General features: G+C 44.6%; 1 protein-coding gene and 1 long non-coding RNA gene across 2 annotated transcripts in view; one reads left to right on the top strand and one right to left on the bottom strand.

The window, feature by feature from the left end:
- LOC146829910 (uncharacterized) overlaps positions 1 to 24,699 on the top strand; it is a 253,409-nt gene that overhangs the window by 165,318 nt on the left and 63,392 nt on the right. The window lies entirely within an intron of this gene.
- Positions 18,303 to 24,699, bottom strand: part of LOC146829907 (CD5 antigen-like) — a 459,716-nt gene continuing 453,319 nt past the window's right edge. Inside the window, exon 7 of the mRNA XM_085604183.1 lies at positions 18,303 to 21,047. Within this exon, the coding sequence (XP_085460309.1) occupies positions 20,515 to 21,047 (533 nt within the window). The 3' untranslated portion in view covers positions 18,303 to 20,514. The remainder of the gene's footprint in view (positions 21,048 to 24,699) is intronic.

Raw genomic sequence — 24,699 nt, 5'->3', positions numbered from 1 at the left:
TCAGTTCTTGATGTTCAAGTTGACCTAAGATCTCCCTGACTAGTTTCTTTGCATCATGTTTTATTGGGCACTGCCTCTTTGGAGTTGGAGTAGATTTTAATGGTATTTCATGGTGAGGTGACTCGGCATCCCACCCTACATGATTGCGGTAAAGTTCCGGAGCTTTAACCAGAGAGCACTTAACAAAATGCCAAGAAAATCCCTGGGGGGCCGTACTCCATATGAAGTCATGTGCGGGATAAGAATGTGGGTACCTGACCTAGATGGTGGCAGCACAGTGGCAGATGAAAACCATTTGACATCAATGATTGTATGGCTGCTTTACAAGAACTCAATGAATTCTGGGCAGTAGAAAGCAACGTCCAAGTGAACACACTGCCACTGGAGAAGTGAAAGCTGAACTGGCAAGACCTGCCTGGATCCCAAAAGTTGGAGCCCTGGTCAGAGAAAAGATAGTGGACAGAAAATAATTTGGGCCATTATACAGAGCGTCTGTACATGTGATGTAGAAGATATTAATGTACTAAAACGTTTTAAGAGAGAAACTTGGTCTGAAATTGTGGGTGACATTTTTGGGGTTTTAATTCCAGCAGTGGGAATTTCTTTAAATGCTTATGGAATTCGGAAATTGTCCACAGTGGTTGATCGTTTATCGACAAATACCGCAGGAGGATTTCTTTTGGTAAATACGGAATTGAGTGCCGTACGTGCCATGTCTATGCAAAATCGACTTGCTCTTGATATACTTTTGGCCAAGGAGGGTGGAGTTTGTGGAATTTTGAAAGTTCAACATTGTTGCACTTACATTCCTGATGAAAGCAGAGATCTGAAAGTCTATATTAGAAATATTACTGATTTGCATGAAGATCTGGTACCACTTGAAACTGGGAGTATATGGACTAAACTAGCTAATAAGATGATAGCTGTTAAGGATTTTATTACTAAAATAGGTAGTACTATTGTAGGTAGGGTCTTGTTTCCTTTGTCTTGTATAATCGTTGCTGTGTTGATACTGAGATTGGTGTGTGTGTGTTATAAAAACAGGAGAGGGAAAGAGAAAAATTTGGATAACAAAAAGAAAAATAAGAAAAATAAGATTTTTGAGAAGTTAAAAAGAGAACCAGAAGAGATTGAATTAGAAGAATTGAGGGAAAGTGTTTATTTAGAGACTAAGAGAGATGATGAAAGAGAGACTGGTGTTTAATGTTGTGTAGGGGAAAAGACATTTCTGATTTCTTCTAAAATGGGTCTAAATTTCCATTAATTTTTTTTTTGGGTTTATTTGGTGATAAAATCACCAAAGGGGGGATTGCTGGAGCAGAGTTTTCTGTTAGAAAATTCTGGGGCTTTTGAAGCTCTGGCATGTCTATGCGTTTAACTAATTATTAATAATTAATAACTAATTATTTGTCTTGTGCAAGTAATGTCTTATTAATCAACCTGTTTGTTTTAATACGGAAGGGGTTTACACATGGGTTTGCGTGTCTGTGCTTTATTTGTTTTACAGTAACGTGCAAAGTTTTACATGTTTAGTGTTGCTGTGTGCTATTTATTTTAAGCACAAAACGCTGTCTGAATTAATGCTCTGTATGTCGCAAAGCTAGATAAATGCATACACATAAGGGTATTAGTGGGGTTAACACTGTTTAATCATTATGATGTAGTAATCTTTATTTTGTCTCTTTAATTAAAGATGGTCTATTGAGGCCTATGGAGGCCTTTTCGAGAATATTTTGAAGCCTGGCTGAGATGTATTTCAGGCGTTGAAATTTTGATGTATCAAGAGAGACCCCTGCTGGTGTTCAGTTAACAGAGAAATTGTCGGTAGTCCATATAAGGATATATCCGGGAAGACATCAGCAAGTTTGGAGGATCTCCAAAAGTAATGCTCATCCTTGAAAGACAAAGAGCCACAGAGAACATTGTGCGAAAGCTGGCTTGTCGAAGGAAACAAATATAAAATGTTGCAGAATCATAGTTAAGACTTTTCTTGAGCGGAGTTTCTCAGGATGCAGTCAAGATACATCCCATCCTTCTTGTTCTTCATGGTGATACAAACTTTTAATGTGGGTTTTCATTGTATTTCGCGGTATAAAATGTTAGCATAGGGAGGGCTCTCCCCCACTCTTTCTTTCGTCGCCTTGCTGCGTGAACTTGCGTTGCAGATGACCAATGCTGAGGACTCTATCCTGAAAGACTTTTCAAGAGACTGGTCCTGACCCGTTCTGACACTAGTTAGAATAGGTAATTATGAGAGATGATTTATTCCGATTTCATTCTGACTAATTTTAGATAAAGCAATATAATTTTGAATATGGTGTTGGTTGTTTCTTTCCTTGTCATTTATTGAATTATTATTGATTATTGTTTATAGATTGTTTATATTGTGTTGGACAGCCACTAAAACTGGTCCTATCGCCTAGATGCAGGTACAGGGTGTTTAGGTGTTTTCTTTTTACAGGTTTGCCGCTGATGGAGTATCGGAGTACGTGTAAGTGAAATGGGCCCTAGTGTATGACGTATGTATGTGCGTGTAACTGTGAAGATCACTCTATCCGTGGTAGTGGATATTATTTTATCATCCTGATCTGCATCACTGTCTAAGGAACAAGACAAGTACTTCTTCTGCCCTTTGCCGGCTGCAAAGGCAAGAGATTTGTCTCAACTGATCTGATCAAACCACACTATGTGGGCGATACTCGATAGTAGGCTGCATGGGCTCCTGGGTAGCCACTGATCTCCTCTTGCTACCATACAGGAAGTTCAGATGGAAAGACTAATAACTTTTGACGACTCCACTCTGCGAAGTGAAGGAGTTACCAACAACGGAATACAACATTTACCTGTTGAAAATGAGCAACATCATACTACAAATGACACTCAGATCTCAATTTGGCCAAATGCCGTTGTCTATGTGAATTTGTCTTGAATGGAGGCATCTGCCATTTCCACAGAACTGCTGAGCTGCCAAAGATGGATCGGACTGCGTCTGGCTACTTCATTGATTTTCATGATTTCTCATCGGGTTCAAGTGAACCCGAGTTACCGCCACTGCAGTTCACTACAAACAAATTTGTGATTTTTACCTTTGGTTGAAAATACCTACTTTGTTTTTCCCTGGCTACAGCTCTGGATTACAATTGGTCTACTGTTCCTAGTCTTTTGGATTGGTATAGTGACTGTCAAGTACCTCAAGCTGAACTTCGGTTTCCACAGGAGCTGATGCTGGTTCTCCACTCCCCTACTCCGCTGCCGCGAACTCAAAGGCTCACGAACAGCGGGGAGGGGGAAAGGGGAATTGGACAGACAAGAGAGACTGCACTGTGTCTTCTTTCTTGACTGGACACGAACCTCCGTCTTCTAGATTCCTGTAACGAGAGTTAATAAACAACAGCTCCACAAACACTACCCTTAAGAATTCCAAATGTAATTATTCCACACAATACCTGTCCTGACACAGTGGGTAGCTACTCTCTATACTCAGTCGGCTGGGTATCTCATTGGGAATGAGGGGCTGTACTGTTGTCATGCAGCGAACCCTGTAATGAAAACTCATATGTAAAACCCTATATCTTCCTAAGCCCCCTGCACCCTGACTCTCTCCCACCAACTTTACCTGTCTCCCAATAAGTGGTATTCTATATTGTAAAGAAGAGCTGGAAATTGAGGTTGAGTAAGGTTAGCTCATCTTCTTGTTGAACTCTGCACAACGAAGAGATGCTGGTAGGAAATGCTCTTAATTAAATATATATATATATATTTTCAATTGCTTTTTCTTTTAAGTTCAAGCTGTGAAAGTTTTTCTTTGTCTCTCAACTACTCATCCTTCTGTCTCTTAATTCAGTCTCTTTTCTTTCCTTTACTATCCACTGGAACTCAACATTGATTCTGATTGGCGAATCTTTACTGAAGAAGTACTGTTGCTGAAAATACGTGAATCATAAGCGGACACATAAAAGCTTACTGACCCACTGAGTCTCTAGTCTCTGAAACGAAGCTCTCTGGAAGGTTGACGCTCCAAGAATGTGAGAGAAAAAAGGCGCACTTACTTCTCAAATGCCCTGCTCTCACGCCAAACCTCTCACCCTTCTTTCTCATGAAGAACTTGTCCTCCGTCGTGAACGAGAAGCCCTCTTCTCCAGATTCTCCTCACGAAACTCTTTCGAAGATACTGCTGGTTTTCCCGAAATAGTGTCCCACTGCGGGACTGGGGGAAGGTTCTCTAAACTGGAAACTAATGAATATTAGAAAGTCTAAACTCTGACTGGAATTAACTGGAGAGGACGGAGCTCGAAAGAACACCGCCACTCCACAAATTTTGACAGTTGAAGTGCGCCGCGTATTGGACGCGAGCGCACAACTTCAAAATCTAAACACTGCACCGCAGCGGAGAAACTGTGAGAGGGAAGAATTGGACCAACCAGCGGCCATCTTGGAAGGAAGGGGTAGAAATGTGACTAAACTACAAATGACCGTAGGAAGGCGGAGAGCGATCTCACAGAAACGCATCTACGCCTACCTCGGACCAGCCTAGTCTGACCATGAGATTGTTGCCTCAACTGGGGAAAACTTGACCTTTCAGCTCCAATCCTGACAGTACCTCCCACCAAAGCCCCTCTCCTCTCCTCCTTGGGTTTAGTAGGATGGGTGCGATGAAACTCCCTGAGCAAACGTGGAGCATGGATGTTGGAAGATGGCTCCCAGGATCTCTCTTCAGGACCATAACCCTTCCAATCGACTAAGTAGAAAATCTTCCCTCTTTGTAGCCTAGAGTCTAAAATTCTCTTCACCTCAAATTCTTCCCTTCCCTGCACCAAAACTGAAGAAGGGGACCTCTTAACTCTAAAACCCTCAGGACAACGCTGGAGCAAGGAAACATGGAAGACTGGATGAATCTTCAACCTTGGAGGAAGATGAACCTTAACACTGACAGGATTCACCATCCGGTCTACTCGAAAAGGACCCACAAATCTAGGCTGAAACTTCCGGTTCCCCTTCAGATGTAAGTTTCGGGTGGAAACCCAGACCAGATCTCCCTTCTCATAAACTGGATTTGGGCGCCTCTTCTTGTCTGCCTGCTTCTTATAGGAAATCTTAGCCTTAGACAAATTTCTGGAAGCTAACCGATAAGCCAAATGTAATTCCTGCACTACTGTCTCCACTGCTGGAACATTGCTGATTTCTTTATCTACCAGTGTGTTAGGATGCCTTCCTGAATTCAAATAAAATGGGGAGTAACCAGTAGATGCATGAACGGCATTATTGTAAGCAAACTCGGCTGCCCATATTAGGTCAGGCCACTCTCCTTCCTGATCCAGCAAGAACATGCGCAAGTATTGCTCCAATTCTTGATTTACTCTTTCCGTCTGTCCATCAGTCTCTGGATGGAAACTGGTGGACAGACGAGAGTCAACACCCAACCTCCTTAAAAAAGATCTCCAAAAACGAGAGACAAACTGAGGACCCCTATCGGAAATGACTATCTTTGGAATCCCATGTGCCCTTACAATGTGTTGTGTGAATAGTTTGGACAATTGAGTTGCGTTGGGAAGAGCCTTCAAAGGGACAAAATGACTCATTTTAGAAAAATGGTCCACCACCACCCAAATAACTGAGAGGCCTCCACTAGACGGAAGATCCACAATGAAATCCATGGAAATGGTATGCCAAGGGTATGGGGCGAGAGGCAAAGGCTGTAAAAGACCTTGTGGAGCCCTTCTGGGAGTCTTTCCCTTGATACACAACTCACAAGTGGCTACATACTGCCGCACCTGAGCTTCCATTGCCGGCCACCAAAACTCTCTTCGGATCAACTCCAACGTTTTCTTCACCCCTTTATGTCCAGCTAGAGGCTCATCATGAAAGTGTTCGATGATCTGCCTTCGCAATTCCACACTTGATACAAACAACTTGTCTTGAAAATAGGGCCTTCCTTCTTTCACTTGGAATTCTTTTCCCCTGGCTGTCCAATTCCTCACTTCTTCTGGAGACTGTGTGTCTTGTAGTTTCTTTTCAATGTCTGTGTAAGTGAGAGTTCCGATTATTCGATCTACAGGAATTATAACTCCCTCTTCTCCAGTCTTCCCCTCTTCGTTCACATTCAGACGAGATAAGGCGTCCGCCTTTCCATTAGCAGATCCAGGCTTGTAAGTGAGAACAAAATCATAGTCGGCAAAAAATAGTGACCATCTCAATTGACGGGGGGTGAGGGTGCGGGCGGATTTTAAAAATTGAAGATTTCGATGGTCCGTGAAGACGGTCACCACGTGCCGGGCACCCAATAAATAATGACGCCACTCCAAAAAAGCATCCTTGACTGCCAACAGTTCCTTATCCGCGATGGGATAATTTATCTCTGCCGCTGTTAACTTCCTGGAACGAAAAGCTACAGGATGTAATTGGCCTGTCTGCTTATGGCGCTGAGACAAAATTCCTCCAATGGCCAAATTGGAGGCATCTGCTTCCACAAAAAACGGTTCTTCAGGATCTGGATGAAGCAACACCGGAGATGATACAAAAATGCTCTTGAGTTCATTAAAGGCTGCTTCTGTTTCCGCATTCCACTCGAACTTTGCCTTTTTCTTGAGCAACTTCGTGAGAGGACAAACTCTCTCCGAAAAGTTAATTATAAAACGCCTGTAAAAATTGGCGAAGCCGAGGAAACTCTGTACCTCCTTCACTGAACTCGGGGAGGGCCACTCCTTGATGGCCCTAACCTTTGATTCATCCATGGAAACACCATTGGGTGACAGGACAAATCCCAAAAATTCCACTTGTATGGAGTGAAACACACACTTCTCCAGTTTGACAAAAAGTTGGTTCTCAAGCAGCTTCTTCAGAATGGACCTGACGTGCTGAATATGTTCTTCTAAACTGGGGATGTCGTCAATGTAGACCACTGCACATCGATCCAAAAATTCTCGCAACACATCATTTACGAAGTGCTGAAAAGCGGCTGGGGCGTTGCATAAGCCAAAGGGCATTACTTGGTATTCAAACAAACCAAAACGAGTGCGAAAAGCCGTCTTCCACTCCTCTCCTTCAGCCATGCGGACCAGATGATAGGCGCCTCTCAGATCCAATTTAGTATACACCTTTGCTCCCTTAACCTGATCCAAGAGCTCAGAAATCAAGGGTAGTGGATAACGATTTTTCTTGGTCACCAAATTGAGGGCGCGATAGTCTATGCAAGTTCTCAGCTGGCCATCCTTCTTCGGAATGAAGAAAAGTGGAGACGAAACTGGAGACTGTGAGGGGCGAATGAAGCCATTAGCCAGATATTTATTCAAATATTCTTTTAAATGGACATTTTCCGCTTCGGTTAAGGCGTAAATTCGGCTACAGGGCAGAGAGGCTCCCGGCTCCAGCTCAATGCGACAGTCGTATTCACGATGGGGAGGCAAACGATCCGCTTCTCTTTCATCAAAAACTGAGGCTAGATCTTCATATTCTTGTGGAATTTCTTGAGTATCTAAAGCACAAATGGTCTTCGGAATGCTAGCTAAGATTTGGGGCTGTGAAGCTTGTGAAGCTATTGATGGTTCTGGATGGGATTGGAAACAATGTTGCAAACAAAAATGTGAATTCATGCAAATGGATCGCTGAGCCCAGTCAATTTGAGGGTTATGCTCAGTGAGCCAGGGCAGGCCCAAAATAAATTGAAACTGCGGAGCATCGATTAAGTTGAATTGTAAAGAGCTCACGTGTTGGCCGGGTCCATACAACAAAATCTCCTCAGAATCGTAGACTATAGGCCCGGAGGACAAACTTGTTCCATCTACAGCACGTACAGGCTCCGGCCGTTCCTTCCTCAAGAAGGCGATTCCAAGAGCTCTCGCAAATCCAATGTCACAAAAATTTCCCGTGGCCCCTGAATCGATCATGACCGACATTCCTTCCTTGATCTGTCCTCCAAACTTAATCCGAACTGACAAAATTAAATGTGGAGCCGAAGATTGCAAAGTATTAGCCGCTAATTTCGCCTCTGGAGTTGACTGTTCTTTAGCTTCCACCAGGGCAACCCCTTCTACTGGTGGAGCCGATCTTTTACCCAGGAATTGTTCTTTGGCCTCTTTGGACATTCCTTCACAAAATGGCCAGAGTTCCCACAATACATACACAGCTTTCCCAAACGTCTCTTCTCTCTTTCTTCTTTAGACAATGGGCCTCGAACGGAACCAATCTGCATTGGTTCCTCTTCTGACGACGATTCTTTCTGCTTAGATCCTTCTGTCTTCATTCTGTCAAAACGAGGAGGGATATACCTGGTTTCTTTCCGCCTCTCATTCCTCCTTTCATTTTGACGCTGATCAATCTGAAGAACTAAGTCAATTAATTCAGAAACCTCCGTGGGACGTTTTGGAATCTGCGATAGACCATCTTTGATCTCATCCTTGAGACCACGATAAAAAATTGCAGCACGTTTTGCCTCAGGCCAGTTGGTTTCTACAATTAATTTATTAAATTGCGCCAAATAAGCAACTAATTCTCGATTTCCTTGCTTCAGATCTAACAACTCATTATCAGTGGATTGCGAGATGGACCGTCTGTCAAAAATTCGTAGAAATTCTTTCTTGAAGCCTTCAAATTCATATAAAATGGGATCGTTGTTGTTCACCAACGGCATAGACCAGGCGGCGGCATCTCCACTCAGGTACGACAGCATGAACGCCACCTTAGACTGATCTTCTTTGAAAATTATGGGCCGACAGAGATAGTGTAGGGAACATTGAGTAAGAAAAATTTGGGCCTTGTTCGGATCCCCACTATATCTTTCAGGAGCAGCCAATGGAATAGTTGGCGAGATAGCGTGGATCACCTGAGTAGTGAGTTCGGATGCAGAAGGGGCTGGGGCAAAAGAGGGAGGCTTATCTTCTTGGACAGCAGGACGGGTTCCCCCAGAAAACTCTTCAAACCTTTGGCGCAAATAACTTGCATCTAAAACTGACCTTCTAACCTCTTCTTTCAAGGACTTGTTCTCTTCCATAGTATCACTTAACTGCTTCTGGATACTATCTAATACTGTAGCTAGTGCCTTAACATCAATCCCCTCAGCCATCGTGCTCGGGTGGAATTCAGTTTTTTGGCACTTCAATCTGTCAAGTACCTCAAGCTGAACTTCGGTTTCCACAGGAGCTGATGCTGGTTCTCCACTCCCCTACTCCGCTGCCGCGAACTCAAAGGCTCACGAACAGCGGGGAGGGGGAAAGGGGAATTGGACAGACAAGAGAGACTGCACTGTGTCTTCTTTCTTGACTGGACACGAACCTCCGTCTTCTAGATTCCTGTAACGAGAGTTAATAACAACAGCTCCACAAACACTACCCTTAAGAATTCCAAATGTAATTATTCCACACAATACCTGTCCTGACACAGTGGGTAGCTACTCTCTATACTCAGTCGGCTGGGTATCTCATTGGGAATGAGGGGCTGTACTGTTGTCATGCAGCGAACCCTGTAATGAAAACTCATATGTAAAACCCTATATCTTCCTAAGCCCCCTGCTCCCTGACTCTCTCCCACCAACTTTACCTGTCTCCCAATAAGTGGTATTCTATATTGTAAAGAAGAGCTGGAAATTGAGGTTGAGTAAGGTTAGCTCATCTTCTTGTTGAACTCTGCACAACGAAGAGATGCTGGTAGGAAATGCTCTTAATTAAATATATATATATATATTTTCAATTGCTTTTTCTTTTAAGTTCAAGCTGTGAAAGTTTTTCTTTGTCTCTCAACTACTCATCCTTCTGTCTCTTAATTCAGTCTCTTTTCTTTCCTTTACTATCCACTGGAACTCAACATTGATTCTGATTGGCGAATCTTTACTGAAGAAGTACTGTTGCTGAAAATACGTGAATCATAAGCGGACACATAAAAGCTTACTGACCCACTGAGTCTCTAGTCTCTGAAACGAAGCTCTCTGGAAGGTTGACGCTCCAAGAATGTGAGAGAAAAAAGGCGCACTTACTTCTCAAATGCCCTGCTCTCACGCCAAACCTCTCACCCTTCTTTCTCATGAAGAACTTGTCCTCCGTCGTGAACGAGAAGCCCTCTTCTCCAGATTCTCCTCACGAAACTCTTTCGAAGATACTGCTGGTTTTCCCGAAATAGTGTCCCACTGCGGGACTGGGGGAAGGTTCTCTAAACTGGAAACTAATGAATATTAGAAAGTCTAAACTCTGACTGGAATTAACTGGAGAGGACGGAGCTCGAAAGAACACCGCCACTCCACAAATTTTGACAGTTGAAGTGCGCCGCGTATTGGACGCGAGCGCACAACTTCAAAATCTAAACACTGCACCGCAGCGGAGAAACTGTGAGAGGGAAGAATTGGACCAACCAGCGGCCATCTTGGAAGGAAGGGGTAGAAATGTGACTAAACTACAAATGACCGTAGGAAGGCGGAGAGCGATCTCACAGAAACGCATCTACGCCTACCTCGGACCAGCCTAGTCTGACCATGAGATTGTTGCCTCAACTGGGGAAAACTTGACCTTTCAGCTCCAATCCTGACAAGTGACTGCCTTTTTCTTGCTCCTGAATGTACATTACCTCCCAGAACACTCTGCAGTACAACATGTGAACTTGGGCTTAAAACCACATGCATCATCGCACTGTGAACAGAGGGACCTGTCCTTAATGAACATTACAGCAGTTCCAGTTCCTGAAGGAATAGTTTGGGACCGAGTTTCCTATGATTTGTATGGTCCTACTAAACTATTAAGAACTCCACGGGGCATATTATCAAGGACTGGCGATAACTAACCTAGGTTAGCGCTAGTTTTTCTGTTGCCGTCTATCGCCTGTTTCGCAGTATTACCAACACGGCGCTAACAGGCAATAGCTTCCGCAAAAACTGCTGCTAACCACTGTGAGATGGCGATAGGAAAACCGGCGATAGCGGTCAGATTCCAACAATATGCTTTTACCGATAAAAAAAGCACGCAACCCGCAAGTGTGGACTTTAACATAATAGCTTATCAGTCCACCTACCATAGAAAAGATGTACACATACAGTTAAAATGCAGATCTGAACACCCAGGGCCAAGTGTAGAACACATCGGCAACCCCCCTGAAGCCCCCCAACATCCAGGAATACCATGATTAGATCCTGGATGCCCCGCTGGACTTGCGCCTGTGATGTCTGCGCAGTACCCGCTGTCTTCTTCGTCGCTGCCTCGGGGTGGTCCTGTGGGGGTGGCATTGGCAGTGTTTGCTTTTGCCTTCGTGGAACCCCTAAACGGCATGATCACCACCTCCATGGCATCTGTGGCTCTCCTGATGGAGTTCTGGCCTAGTCTTTCCTATGTAGCTCCATTCATCACCAGTTTAAGTCATGTTTTTTTCTGTTGTTAAATTCCTGGTGCTAACTGGGCTTAGACCAAATTTTCTTGGAGCTTTGCGGGTCCGGGTCATCATTGATAAAAGTGCGATGTTGTGTTAGTGGAGAGGTGTGGCTCACTAGTTAGAGGCGGCCGACCCGTAAGCAGAGAATCGGCCAGGGACCAGGGTTCAATTCCCGACGCAGCAGGGTCGTGGACCAGGGTCAAAACGGACTCGATAATTCTCGCCTCGGTACCTACTCTAACCAGGAACACACTCGGCAACTCTGGGCATTAAGCTTGCCTCATCTCTACAACGGCCCCCCACAGACGCCGGGGATGCCTGGTTTCACCTTGAAGATAACCAGCAAGGGACCATCTCACAGGGAAAACCAGGACGGGTTCCCCAGCGGTCTTCAGCGCCAGGATACTCCATGGAGTCACAGTGCGCTTTACAAGTACACCCACATTTACATTTAGTGACTTTTTTTGTGAACTTTTGGTAAGGAACGCCAACTTTGCATGTCATTAGCGATAAATATCGCTAACATACTTTGAGATTAAAAAACGGGCCGCTATTTCCAAAAAACTTGCGCTAAGGCCCGTTAGCTGCAGCTTGCTAATAGGGCGATACAATTATCGCCGCTTTAGCTGCAAAAAAGTGCAGCTAAAGCAGCGAAAGGCCCTTAATAATATACCCCCACATTGATTCAAAATTACTCTTAGTGATATCATCACCTCTAGTACTCTCTCTGATGATTGGGACATTGAAACTGTGCACACTGTGCTATCTTATTTAGAAAAATCTGATGCATTTTCAAATGATTAATTGTATGATGGTACATCGAGTTTTGGCAATATGTTCTGTTACCTACACTATCGTCACCATTTTTTGCACAAAGCTAGTATTCCACGGAAAGTTTTCACTTACCATGAATGGGAACATGAATGCTTAGTGAGAATACAACATCTCCGCACCCCTCCTTGCCTCCCCTAAACACTGAAGCCAGCCAATCCAAATCTCTACTGTCAATATAGGTCCAACTGTGGTCTGCATCCACACACCTTCATAATATCCAGTCTATCCATCATTTGCAGAAGATATCCAGAGTTACCCAACAGGGCTTCCTGCCTGTTCCTGGTTTGGTGAACTATAAGTCCCAGCATGACCACTTATCATGTGACGTCACAAGTTCTCTGGAATGAGCGCAATGAGACATCGATCTTTGATATAGTATGCCGATATGCCGTTCCCTGGTCCCAGCAAGTGATCTGTTCAGTGACTCTTATAAATAGAGCACACTGCAGAAACAAGGTGCCTGCCAGCAGGTCGAGCACCTCTATGCAACAAAACACCAGGAAATGATCCTCGCTTGGGCAACCAAATAAGAAGCAGGAGTTCTAAAAAACGATAACAACTTTCTCCTGTATTCCTCTTCCATACAAATTGTGATTGTGTCCCACTCTTTCTCCAATTAAAACAGCAATATTCCTAATATTATTTCCTCAAGAGAATGCTCCTGTTCCCAAGGCCGGGTCTTTCTTCAGCATTTTTTACGGTATGCCGCAAACAGGATTTTCTAGACACAATAGCCCAGTGTGTTCTGAGTGCCTTTTGTCCATGTCTCACAGACACTGTTCCCACCAGTCCCTCACCTGAGGAGACATTAAAATTCCCATGGAGTCAAAATGCATCAACACCATATCCCAGGGCAGAAGTTACGCGGAATTCTACAAATGTGTTACCAAAATACTTTAGGGTTCTGGTTCCCCTGTTGTGAAATTAACCATATGGAGGAAGGATCATAGGATTTATTTTTTCTGTACTACATATTATCCAGATAATAGACTGCTTCATATGATGACATCTCTGTGCAGATCAAGCAGATATCTTCACATATTGGACTGGTTTATTTGATTGCAACCATGTGCTGCTCTAACGGCTAAGATTTCTTCCATCACATGCACAAACTCTACTCACTAGTGACAGTGCCCGCTTTAACCCCAATGCTTGCAAATCAATTACGTTTTAGACAGAGGAAAAAAAATTCTAGAAAAAAAAAGCAAAATTGCTTTTGGATTGGGATTTGAAAGTTTTTCAACATTTTTGACTCCCATACTTTCATGTGGACCAATCTACTTGGTTTATCTGTCCAGGCCTCAATTGGGGCCATCCTCAAATTGCTCCTAGGTCTCTGTTCATGTTAACCATTGACTACAACTGGCAGTTGGCACATGTTGGTGCTATTTTCACTCACATCTTAAAAAATTCAAATCTCTTGTTCCTCTTACGGAATATTCATGTTTTCTATGTCATTTTGCTTATTAATTCTTTCTATGTAATGGGATTTGTATTGCGTTGTGAATTTAACTTTTTTACTGTTGTGATTCTTCTAAATTCTTTACATGTTTTCTGTAATTTAAGTCTGTCTGCTCCGTGCAATAGCTACCAAGAGCTGAGTTCAATGTTACTGTAACGTTTGTGACTCTTTTAATTGTAGTAGACTCCCATTCACCCCAACTAACAATTCACTTTCTCACACTCTACTTTTTCCAACTGTGCGCTAACAATATTCACCTGCAGATATGGCTGTACCCAGTGCCGCCACAAGGGGGACCCCCCCACTCTTTGAAGGGCCTTGCTGTGCCATTGTTAAATTTACTTACCTGGGGGCATATCAACAAGGGCATTAGCTCTGCTTTTTTGGCTTTAAAAGCCAAAAAAGGAGAGATAAAACTAGCGCCCTATCAACAACAGGGTGCTAACATGCAAATTTGCATGTTAGCACCCTTTTACTCTAAGCTTCCCCTTGCATCTCTAATGAGATGCAAAGGGGGCGTTCCAGTGTAAAATAATAGGAGAAATGTCGCTAAGCGACATTTCTCCTATTATCAAGAATGTTGCTAACCCTGTTAGAGACAAAAAAAGCAGCGCTAACCGCGGTTAACGCTGCTTTTTTACATCTGGTATTTTTCTGACTTAGCCATAATATCCTATGTAAGGTGGATATCATGGCTAAGTTTGCCTGTCCCTATCAACAAGGTAACATGAGATTATTGCTGGGTTTAGAGCGATAATCTCACGTTAGCCTGTTAGCGTGAGGATTTTTATCGCTATTGAGATAAGCGTTGCTAATAGCACGCTATCTCAGCGATAAAAATTCACTCTAGACTGCGATAATTATCCTAGCGCTAAGTGCGCTTAGAGATAATTATCGCTGGTTGTTGTTGATATGCACCTCAGTGTGTCCAGTGTCAAGGCCAGAGTTCTCAATCTGCAGTCCCAATAGCTCTTAAATAGAGCTAAGATTCTATAGGTATCTAGAACTATTCTATTCCAAATAATGCGCTCAGTGCATTCCTGTTGACCTCAAAGACCTGGTACCTGTTACATGTGTAGCAAAACAACATTTTATCCACGGGTCTGGGAGACTTCAAAAAGCACTAAAGACAAGTGGCACAAGCAAGATCTCTTTCCTACATAGTGGGGGAATCCTTTAAGAAGGATGGAATCCATCACTCACTGAGGGGGCATGCTTCATCATTTGGTTTTTCTCCTCTCAGTTGTAACTCCTAGTGCATCTGAGGGCTACAAACCCCTCACTGTGAGGGAGGAGCTCACGGATGTATTCTTTGAGATGCTATATGAGTATTGGATCTACTAAAATCCAAACAATGTGAAGAATGTTCGGGTGATGGGTGCAGTGCTAGACAAAAAAGTGCGGTGTGTTCTAAAATTGGCTACCAAGAGAAAAATACGTTTATTAGTTAACTCTTGGTGTCAAGGTTAAAAACAGTGCAAATGCAGTTTAGAAATATTATCTGCTTCTATCTAGTAAACGGGTCTACATGTTTCAGCCTGAGTGATCAGTGAGATCATGGCCTTCTTCACGACCAAGTTGGATATTGCTATTGCGTGATGAATGGTGATACAATGAGATACTGACAATGCACATATTAGTGCAAGCAAAACGCATACAACAAGTTTCCTTATTTCTGGTGATGTTGCGATATCTTGATCATACCCGTAGATAATGAGTAAGACACCTCACCTCACCTGGCAGCAGTTCAGAAGGGAGGCACCGCTCTGTCCGTCGGTACCTCGGATCTTCAGAAGCTGTGACCAGACCGAAACTAAGGAAACTGGTTGTATGTGTTTTTCTTGCACTAATATGCACTAGGAGTTGCAACTGAGAGGAGAAATCCCAATTGATAAAGCATGCCACCTCGGTGGGTGATGGGATTCTATCCTTATTAAAGGATTCCCCCACTATGTAGGAAATAGATCTGGATTGTGCCACTTGTCTTTAGTTCTTTTTGAAGCCTGCCAGACCCGTGGATAAAATTTTGTTTTGCTAGAGTTTGATAAGGGGAGTAACCTGAGCAGGTCTTTAATCATTCTCCCTTGGACCCTCCCTCCTCTGTTTGGTTTTTATCTGTTATATGTGCACCAGCTCTGCTTTGTTAAAGGTTACAGTCTATGACTGTGATACACATATTTAAACACACACCAGAGCAGTGGGGGCCTTCCCACAGAGATTACACTCACTCTAACTATTGTGGACTATGGATTCACATAGTCATTATAAGAGTGACGTAATGTCTTTCACACTGCTGGCGGGTACAACACACTTGTTTTAGGGAGGAATGAACTGGTGGGATGTAACCTGCATAAGCGTTCTCCTGCTCAGTGTGGGCATTGCCTCATGATGAATATCTTCCCCAGGTTTATGCTACTGTAGAGGCAGCACTTCCCTAGACAGAACCTTTCCTGTAGAAACACTGACTCATTTGCATTCTTCAACCCATCAATTACCATCTTATATGTTCCCTGGTGACTGGAAATGTCCCTCCTCAAGAAGCCCTCCGCAGGCCTTACGGACCTCAAAAACTACAGACCCATCTCTCTCCTCCCCTTCGTGGATAAAGTCCCTGAGAAGATCGTCAACATCCAGCTTACGAACTTCATTGAAGCAATCTCAAGCCTTGACTCATCCCAATCTGTATTCTGCAGCAACGACAGCATCGAGAACCCCATCCTCGCTGCCACAGACGACATGCGCACTCTCCTCGACCAGGGCCACACAGCGGCTCTCATCTTAAAGGACCTCTCTGAGGCCTTCAACACTGTCTCCCACTGCACACTCATCGCCAGACTGAACAACCGTGGCATACAGGTAACTGCTGTCGACTAGATCTGCTCTTTCCCCTTCGGCTGAACCCAAAGAGTCAGACTCCTGCCTTTACTCTCCGGACCCACATAGATCAAGTGCGGAGTACCCCAAGGATCGTCACTCAGCCTCACTCTCTTCAACATCTACATGGCCCCCCTCGCCGCCATCGTCAGATGGAATGAACTCAGCATAGTATCCTATGCCAATCACACCCAGCTCATCCTCTCACGAGGCAACCCGACACCACCAGACTCAACTTCCAGGAAGGAATGAAAGACGTTGCATCCTGGATGAGCAGCAACTGTCTGAAGCTCAACTCAGAGAAGACAGAAGTCCTCATCCTCGGATCCACCCCCACAGCATGGACAACATTTGGTGGCCCACTGCCCTCGGCAAACCCCCCACCCCCACGGACCACGCCTGGAACCTCTGCATCATACTCGACAGATCAACGTTGTCTCCTCCATGTGCTTCAACAACCTATGCATCCTTCGCAAGACCTTCGAGTGGATCGCCCCAGAATCCAGAAAGACTGTCATCCACAAACTCATAGCCAGCAGACAGGACTAAGGAACCACCCTCTATGCTGGAATGAACAAATCCCTGCTCCGGAATCTCCAGACCACCCAGAACTCCGCTGCCAGGCTCGTCCTCGGCATCCCACAACATGAACACATCACCCAGCACCTACGAGACCTCCACTGGCTCCCCGTTGAGAAGAGAGTAACCTTCAAGCTACTAACTCATGCCTGCAAAACCATCCACATCACTGGACCCCAATACCTCAACGAAAGAGGCTCCTTCCACACACCCAAGAGAAACCTCCGCACCGCCGACCTCACCCTCGCCGAAACCCCATGCATCCCCAGAGCTGGAACAGGTGGAAGAGACTACTCCTACATTATGGCAATAACCTGGAACAAACTCCCGCTGAACATCAGGCGTTCCCCCACTCTGCACACCGTCAGGAAGAGCCTCAAGACCTGGCTCTTTGGCTGATTTGGAGCTGCACGCTTCCCCCCAGTGCCTTGAGACGCTCACGGGTGATTAGCGCGCTTCACAAATCCCTGATTAATTGATTGCTATATGTTGTGCACTGACATCCAGGCATTGACTACACAGACCATCGAGTACCTCAGAGGTGACTGAGTGTGCTGCCATCTATGAGGATTAATGGAGCATGGACCACTCTAAATCCATTCTCCTAACAATCACCCTCACCTGCCATTACTAGCTCTCCCTGCCAGCAGGTATCACCTTCAGGATACTCCCTGCAAGGCCCTCCACACCACTACTCTGCTCACCTAGCTGAGAAACCTTTCCTTTCCTTTCAGACCGAGCCCTCTCATGAATCTGGATCTCCACAGCAAGTAGGGTGGCCATCTCCTCCTAAGGGCCCAGCTCTGAAATAATTCTCCCTTTCATATGGGGAAGATCTTTGTTTGACCCATTTTCTATTCCACCACCAATCTAACTTCAGCTTGTTATCTGTCTGTTTGTATAAGTTCTGGTAGCTTGCACCACCTACTGAAAGTCTGCTCTGTAATATTGGTATTACACTGTACTTCTGACACCACCAGCCACCTGTAATAGGAAAATGGCATAGCCTGTCTACAGTAACACATCACAGTGCCTTCTGCTAGGACTGAAAGACACAGAAACGCAGGTCACTGAGCACATAGGTAGAGAGTAGACACAATTAGAGACCGGTTTTTATTAACTTAATTTCCTCTAAATGCCCATTCATTATTTGTTTCTAATGAAGTGTTTATTCATTGCAACTGTTTAAAGAACACAAATTCCACATTCATTTCTGCATTCAGATCCTTTTTATTAGTGGGATGGAGACCGTGGATTTAACATGTGGTTGTGTGGAAGAAATAGAAGGAACACAATAAATCCATTACCACACATAAGGACAGAGGGAGTTTCCGCAGAGCTAACATGATAAAGGAAGTCAGCCTTCGGCCTTGTTCTACTATTTTCTAACAGAAATCCACACAGACTTACAAGGTCCTCCTTACATACAACAGGGGGTCACTTATCACCTATATTGCACTTATCCTCAAGTGACATCCCCAAACACTTATAAACACACTTAATTATATTTGTGTCTTTAGCCTTTACCTATTCTGAAAGCTAGCACACCTCCTGATGCGTTGCTTGTTCTGTGTAGAACACTCTGCAGCCAATGTCTGCACTATAGACCACCCCAAAGATACACAAGCCTTAAGCACAACATAAGGACTTGCTACAACTAGACATACTTTCCTCATTGCTTTCAATCCAGCTATTGTCAATCCATAACAACCAACAAGGAGAGTCAAAGAGAGTCAAACAGAGTCAGAGAAGGCAATGGTACTCAAAGAGAGGCAGAGAGAGGCAAGGACAGTCAGATGGAGACAGAGGGACACAATGGGAGGCTAGGTGAGTCAAAGAGAGCCAGAGGGAGGCAAGGAGAGTCGAAAAGAGCCTGAGGGAGGCAAAGGGTTTCACAGTGAGTCAGAGGGATGCATGGAAAGTCAGAGAGAGCCAGGGAGATTCAAAGAGAGTCAGAAGGTGGCAAGGAGAGTCAAAGAGAGCCAGAGGATGCAAAGGGAGGAAAAGAGAGTCAGGGAGGAAAACAACCTCATGAGGAGGGAAAGGAAGGCTAGGAGATTCAAAGAGAGTCAGCGGAGGCAAAGCGAGTCAAAAAGAGCCAGAGAGAGCTAAGGAGAGTCATAGACAGCAAGAGGGAGTAAAAAAAGTCAGAAGGAGGCAAGGAGAGTGAAAAAGAGCTAGAGGGAGGCAAAGGGAGGAAAAGAGAGTCAGGAAGGTAAAGAAACTCAGAAGGAGGGGAAGAAAGGCTAGGAGAGTTAAAGCGAGCCAGGGGATGAAATAGGAGTCAAAGAGAGGCAGAGGAAGACAAGGAGAGTCAAACGGAGTGAGGGAAGCAAAGATACTCAGAAGGAGGGAAAGGGATGCAAACAGAGGCAGGGGGCTCAGGGAGGAAAAGAGAGTCAAAGAGTCACATGAGGCAAAAGGAGTCAATGCAAGTCAGAGAGAGGCAAGGATAGTCAGAGGGAGGCAGTGGGAGGCAAGGCAAGTCAAAGAGAGCCAGAGGGAGGCAAAGGGAGGAAAAGAGAGTCAGAAAGGTAAATAAACTCAGAAGGAGGGGAAGAAAGGCTAGGAGAGTCAAAGAGAGCCAGAGGAGGTAATAGGAGTCAAAGAGAGGCAGAGGGAGACAAGGAGAGTCAAACAGAGTCAGAGGAAGGCAAGGAGAGTCAAACGGAGTGAGGGAAGCAAAGATACTCAGAAGGAGGGAAAGGGATGCAAACAGAGGCAGGGGGCTCAGGGAGGAAAAGAGAGTCAAAGAGTCACATGAGGCAAAAGGAGTCAATGCAAGTCAGAGAGAGGCAAGGAGAGTCAGAGGGAGGCAGTGGGAGGCAAGGCAAGTCAAAGAGAGCCAGAGGGAGGTAAAGGGAGGAAAAGAGAGTCAGAAAGGTAAATAAACTCAGAAGGAGGGAAAGGGATGCAAACAGAAGCAGAGGGGGCACGGAGAGGCAAAGAGAGTCAAATGAGGCAAAGGAAGTCAAGGAGAGTCAGTGAGAGCAAAATGGATTAAAAAAGAGTCAGAAGGAGGCAAAGGGAGGAAAAGAGACTCAGGAAGGTAAAGAAACTCTGAAGGGGGGAAGGAAGGCTTGGATAGTCAAAGAGAGCCAGAGGAGGCAAGAAGAGTCAAACAGAGTCAGAGGGAGGCAAAGGGAGTCACAGAGAGTCAGAGAGATTCAAAGAGAGTCAGAGGGAGTCAAAGAGAGTCAGACAGAAAGCTAGGAGAGTAAAAGCGAGCCAGACAGAGGCTAAGAGAATAGGAGGGAAGCCGAGAGAATAGGAGGGAGGTGTAGGGATGCAACAAACATGTTTATATTTCTACTTGCTACTGAAGCAGCTCCTTTAAAATGTATTGCATCACCATCCCTGTAATATTGCCAAATTATTATCAGCTGTATTAGGCATATTTCTACAAGCCTATCTCCTAATTGCTAATTCAGTGTTATAGTTGAATTTCTGTAAATACACACACAAGGAAACACTTTCTCAGTGAAGGTGATGGTGTATGTGTAGAGGTGCTGCTGAGTCTCAGCATCATAAAATGACAGGAGCCCCTCCTCATAGTCCAGGTAAAGCCCAAACTTTCTTATTGCCTTCCTTTCTTTCTCTGTTAGTGGTGGACTTGGATTCACATTCCAACGAGTCCCATAATGTGCAAAGTACCAGATATCATTACCAGAGGACCATATGTCACGAAAGGGCTTTTGTATAGCAGACGAGAGAGCGATTCCGAAAGCCATGGAGAATTTAAAAAAGGGCCCTCTGGGTATTCTTGGAGGCAGGGTTACCTCCCAGTAGTGATGTCCTGACGTGAAGCTCTGTGATGTCAGGACACATTGGGAATGTAGAAACCTCTTATCATTGATAGTAACTTTTTTCGGCTTGTTAAGGAGCGTGACACTCTTTCTATCTGCAGAGATGCCGAGGGAAGAGTGTGCTGTGTCTGGATCAAAGGAGAGAGACTCTAGAAAGAGAAGAAGGGGGTTAAACGGTCTTGAATTTGAACTTTACAAGCACCACCAGCAGACAAGTAGACACAAATGCATAAACACTGCAGATACATAAACTGGAGACTTCACTAACTGTAATACTCCCACCAGGAGAGAAGGGAAGACTTTTGAACTTCGAGATGCACATGTGCTGAAGACCACTGTGTAGGTCCTTTAGAGGGGGCTCCCTCTCTTCTAGCTTCACCCATTCACCAAGAGACTGGGTGGGAATTTTGATACAGCCAGAACTTTCCTCCCCACTCAAACCACTCTTTGTGGCATCTACCTCAGTGTAAATAAATCTCTCTGGAAGTGACATGGTGTTTGTTCTAGATGAGGACCATCCCTCATTGCTGCTTTAAGAGGCTTGTTGAATGGACCAATCTTAGCTTGGTCTCCGAAGGCGACCTTCATGAAGACTCCACTTCTGTGTTTTATCAACTACATCACTAAAAATGTATTTATTTTGTTTATAGGGCTCATAAACACTCATCCATTGCACAGTCTCGATAACAACATCTATTTATTAAAAGTTAAAAGAAACAAGCAAAAAAGCATTAAGCATTACATATTGGACTGACAGACAAATATATGTAAAAATATCAAGAAATCCATGATGTACAACATTTGAATTAACAGGGTCAACAGTAGGGTTGGGTGTAACTCGTGTAATTGCCTCTAGCCTAATTAGATGTAATTACCAGGACATTTCATGTAATTATGGGGGGGGGTATTAGAAATTGGGTTGTTGGTTGACTGGAGTATGAAACGTAATCAAACAGAAACCACACTCCTAGTCAGGTTAAGTGTCGGGCAAAGCCTAAATTAACTGTGCTCACCGTCTGGTAGCTTGGCACACCTCAATCAGGCTTAACTTAGAGCCAGAGTGTAAAGTATTTGTGCAACACTTTAACCCCTTCAGTGCCCGCCCCTTTCCCCGCCCTGTGCCGGCCGTTGAATTAGCGGGCGGGGTCTATGACGAGCTGGACTCGTCATGGGCACAGCGCCACCGCGGCCCATGACGAGTCCAGCTCGTCATGGGCACTGAAGGGGTTAAACAGTAAAACAGTGAAAGCACCACACAAAAAGATACCACACAAGTTAGAAAAATTGTTCTGACTTTAATAAATTAAAGAAGTTCAAAACGACTTGAAATATTAATTTTGAAAGGTTTTAAGTAAAAATAGTGCAAGAAGAGTAAAGCGCTAAAATAAGATATCTGGTCATGTCGGACCAGAACAAAGTCAAAAGTTCAGGACGACCACAATGGAGCGCAGACTGGATACAGGGTCCCAGTTTGGTCCACTGAACAAAAATACCTTAATCCTAGGTTGCGGAACGTTGTGTGGATTTAAGTTGAAAAATGCGTTGAGTACCCTGTCAGTGGGGCTTGCAAGGCAAAGACCAGTGTCAAGGATATGTGGAGCAATCAAGGCAATGTGTCAGCTCTGGTGAGAGGGAACGCTCCAATACAGAGATTTATCATTGTCATCAAGGCTGCCGTTGATGGGAATGTGAAGACCCTGCAGCGGGAAGAGGCTTGTGCAGTGCGTCAGGTCCAATCCATGCAGTAGTGGCGCTGTGTGGGTTCCTATCCATGCGGTGGCGGGGATGCATCAGATCCGATCCCCATAACTCAGCGATGCTTTGGTTCAGCAAGGAATGCGCCTGTTCAGCTGGAGCAAACACCTGAGGCCCACTTCCAAGAGTCCAGGACTAGGGTGGCTCCACTTGGCAGGGTAGGCTCACAGATGGCAGAGTTCAGGTGTAGAGGCGGGGTGGTTGGAAGACTTTTATGTCCTTGAGACGTCAGATCAGGAGGCCAGCCAACTAGCCCTTGGAGTTACTCTGGGTTCAAGTGATGCAGTTCCAGTCCCCCCAAAACGGCAAGATGATTGCAGGCTGAAGGGCAACACAACATAGAAGGAGTTCAGCAGAACAACAGTTCAGCAGACTGTCAGTTCTTCAGCAGTACAGAAGTTCTTTTTCTTGGCAGAGTCTTCACAGATCCAGAAGTGTACAGAAGTGGCGGTTTCAGAGGTCCAGTACTTATACCCAGCAGTGCCTTTGAAGTGGCAGAAACTTCAAATACAACATAGATAACATCGTGGGGGCATGTTTCTCGTTTTTGGCATCAACAGAAGCAGAGCCACAGTGTATAGAGGCCTGGGAGTTGTTAAAAACAGCCATAAAGCCCCCAGAACTGTCAGGGCAGCCTGGTACACACACAACCGAAGGACAAAAAACCCACCTAAACAAGTACCTAAGATCACTGCGAACCCCGGGATCAGAACCGACACAACAGACCCTTACATTTATAGCAAAAATGAAAAGAAACAAAGGCGGCAAAGCAAACATATAACGATTAATACTGGATGAAATTACTCCACGCCGGCAAGCAAAGAAACTCCAAACTGTTTTGGGCAAACATCATCTTCTTATTAAATGGCAAAAACCGACATTTCAATTCAGACATAATGGAACATATATGGAGAAGTTACATTGAAGTCACATACAATACGACCTCACTCCCAGGCGTGGGAACTATCACCAAACCTTTAAAAGCGATTGGGATGGGCACCAGTTAGACAACAAGTCCTAAGGCCCGAAAACCCGGAACCATCCAGAAAACAGATGCTAAAATCTGCAAATCGCTACATAAAAATCCACTCTACCACCCAAAAAACCAAACAGCGGACAAACTACATCCAGAAGCTTGGGAAACAACAAGGTTTGAATCAACGGAACACCACCTACAGATTACACAAAAGCAGGTACTGAACACCATAAAACATCTGAGACCGGACGGGGCGCTGGGGGCAAATGGCCTGACAAACGTATTATTTACAAAAGATCCATCCCTTCGGGATGGCCACCTAACTTCTCTGTTTACACACATCCTAAAGTCTTGTATCATTCCTGATTCCTGGCGAGGAAGCATCCTACAAACCATATACAAATCAGGGGCGCATTCCGACCCATCCAATTACAGACTGATTGCGCTCATTGACGTTGAGGCAAACATCTACGCATCAAGCTTGTGGGCAGACCTTGAGGATTGGGTCAGCAGCACAAACCTGATTCCGAAAACACTAACAGGATTTAGGGCAGGGATCGGCACTTTAACGAACATATCGGCAGTCACCCTCCTGGCCAATCAAGCCATCGCCAAATCAAACATCCTCTATGCCTGCTTTGTAGGCCTCAAAGTAGCCTTCGATAAAGTGCCCAGATCCAAGCTAGGGGCGAAAATGAAATCTTGGGGAGTTCCTACAAAATTATTAGAGGCAATCATCAATCAATACCCACAAACATGGGTCCAAATAAAAAAGGTGGACGGGCGAAGTCTAACTAATAACATTTCCAACATCAACAGCTTAAAACAGGTGTGCTTTCTGGCTCCCTGTTTATTCAACATCTACGCAGCCGACTTAGAGAACAACCTTCGTTCATCACCAGGAGACCTTCCAAAATTGGGCAACGTCCCAATAGTACGTCTCCAATACGCAGACGACATTGTCGAGAATATACCACCTCAGCTCAATTAGTAATCAACCTCCAAAAATCGATGGTCATGTGCTTTCCCAGTGCCCATAAAAAATGTCCTAAATTCACCTGTATGTTAAA

Source organism: Triturus cristatus, chromosome 5_1 (assembly GCF_964204655.1).
Source record: "Triturus cristatus chromosome 5_1, aTriCri1.1, whole genome shotgun sequence".
NCBI lineage: Eukaryota > Metazoa > Chordata > Amphibia > Caudata > Salamandridae > Triturus > Triturus cristatus.
This window is presented reverse-complemented; position numbering and strand designations above follow the sequence as displayed.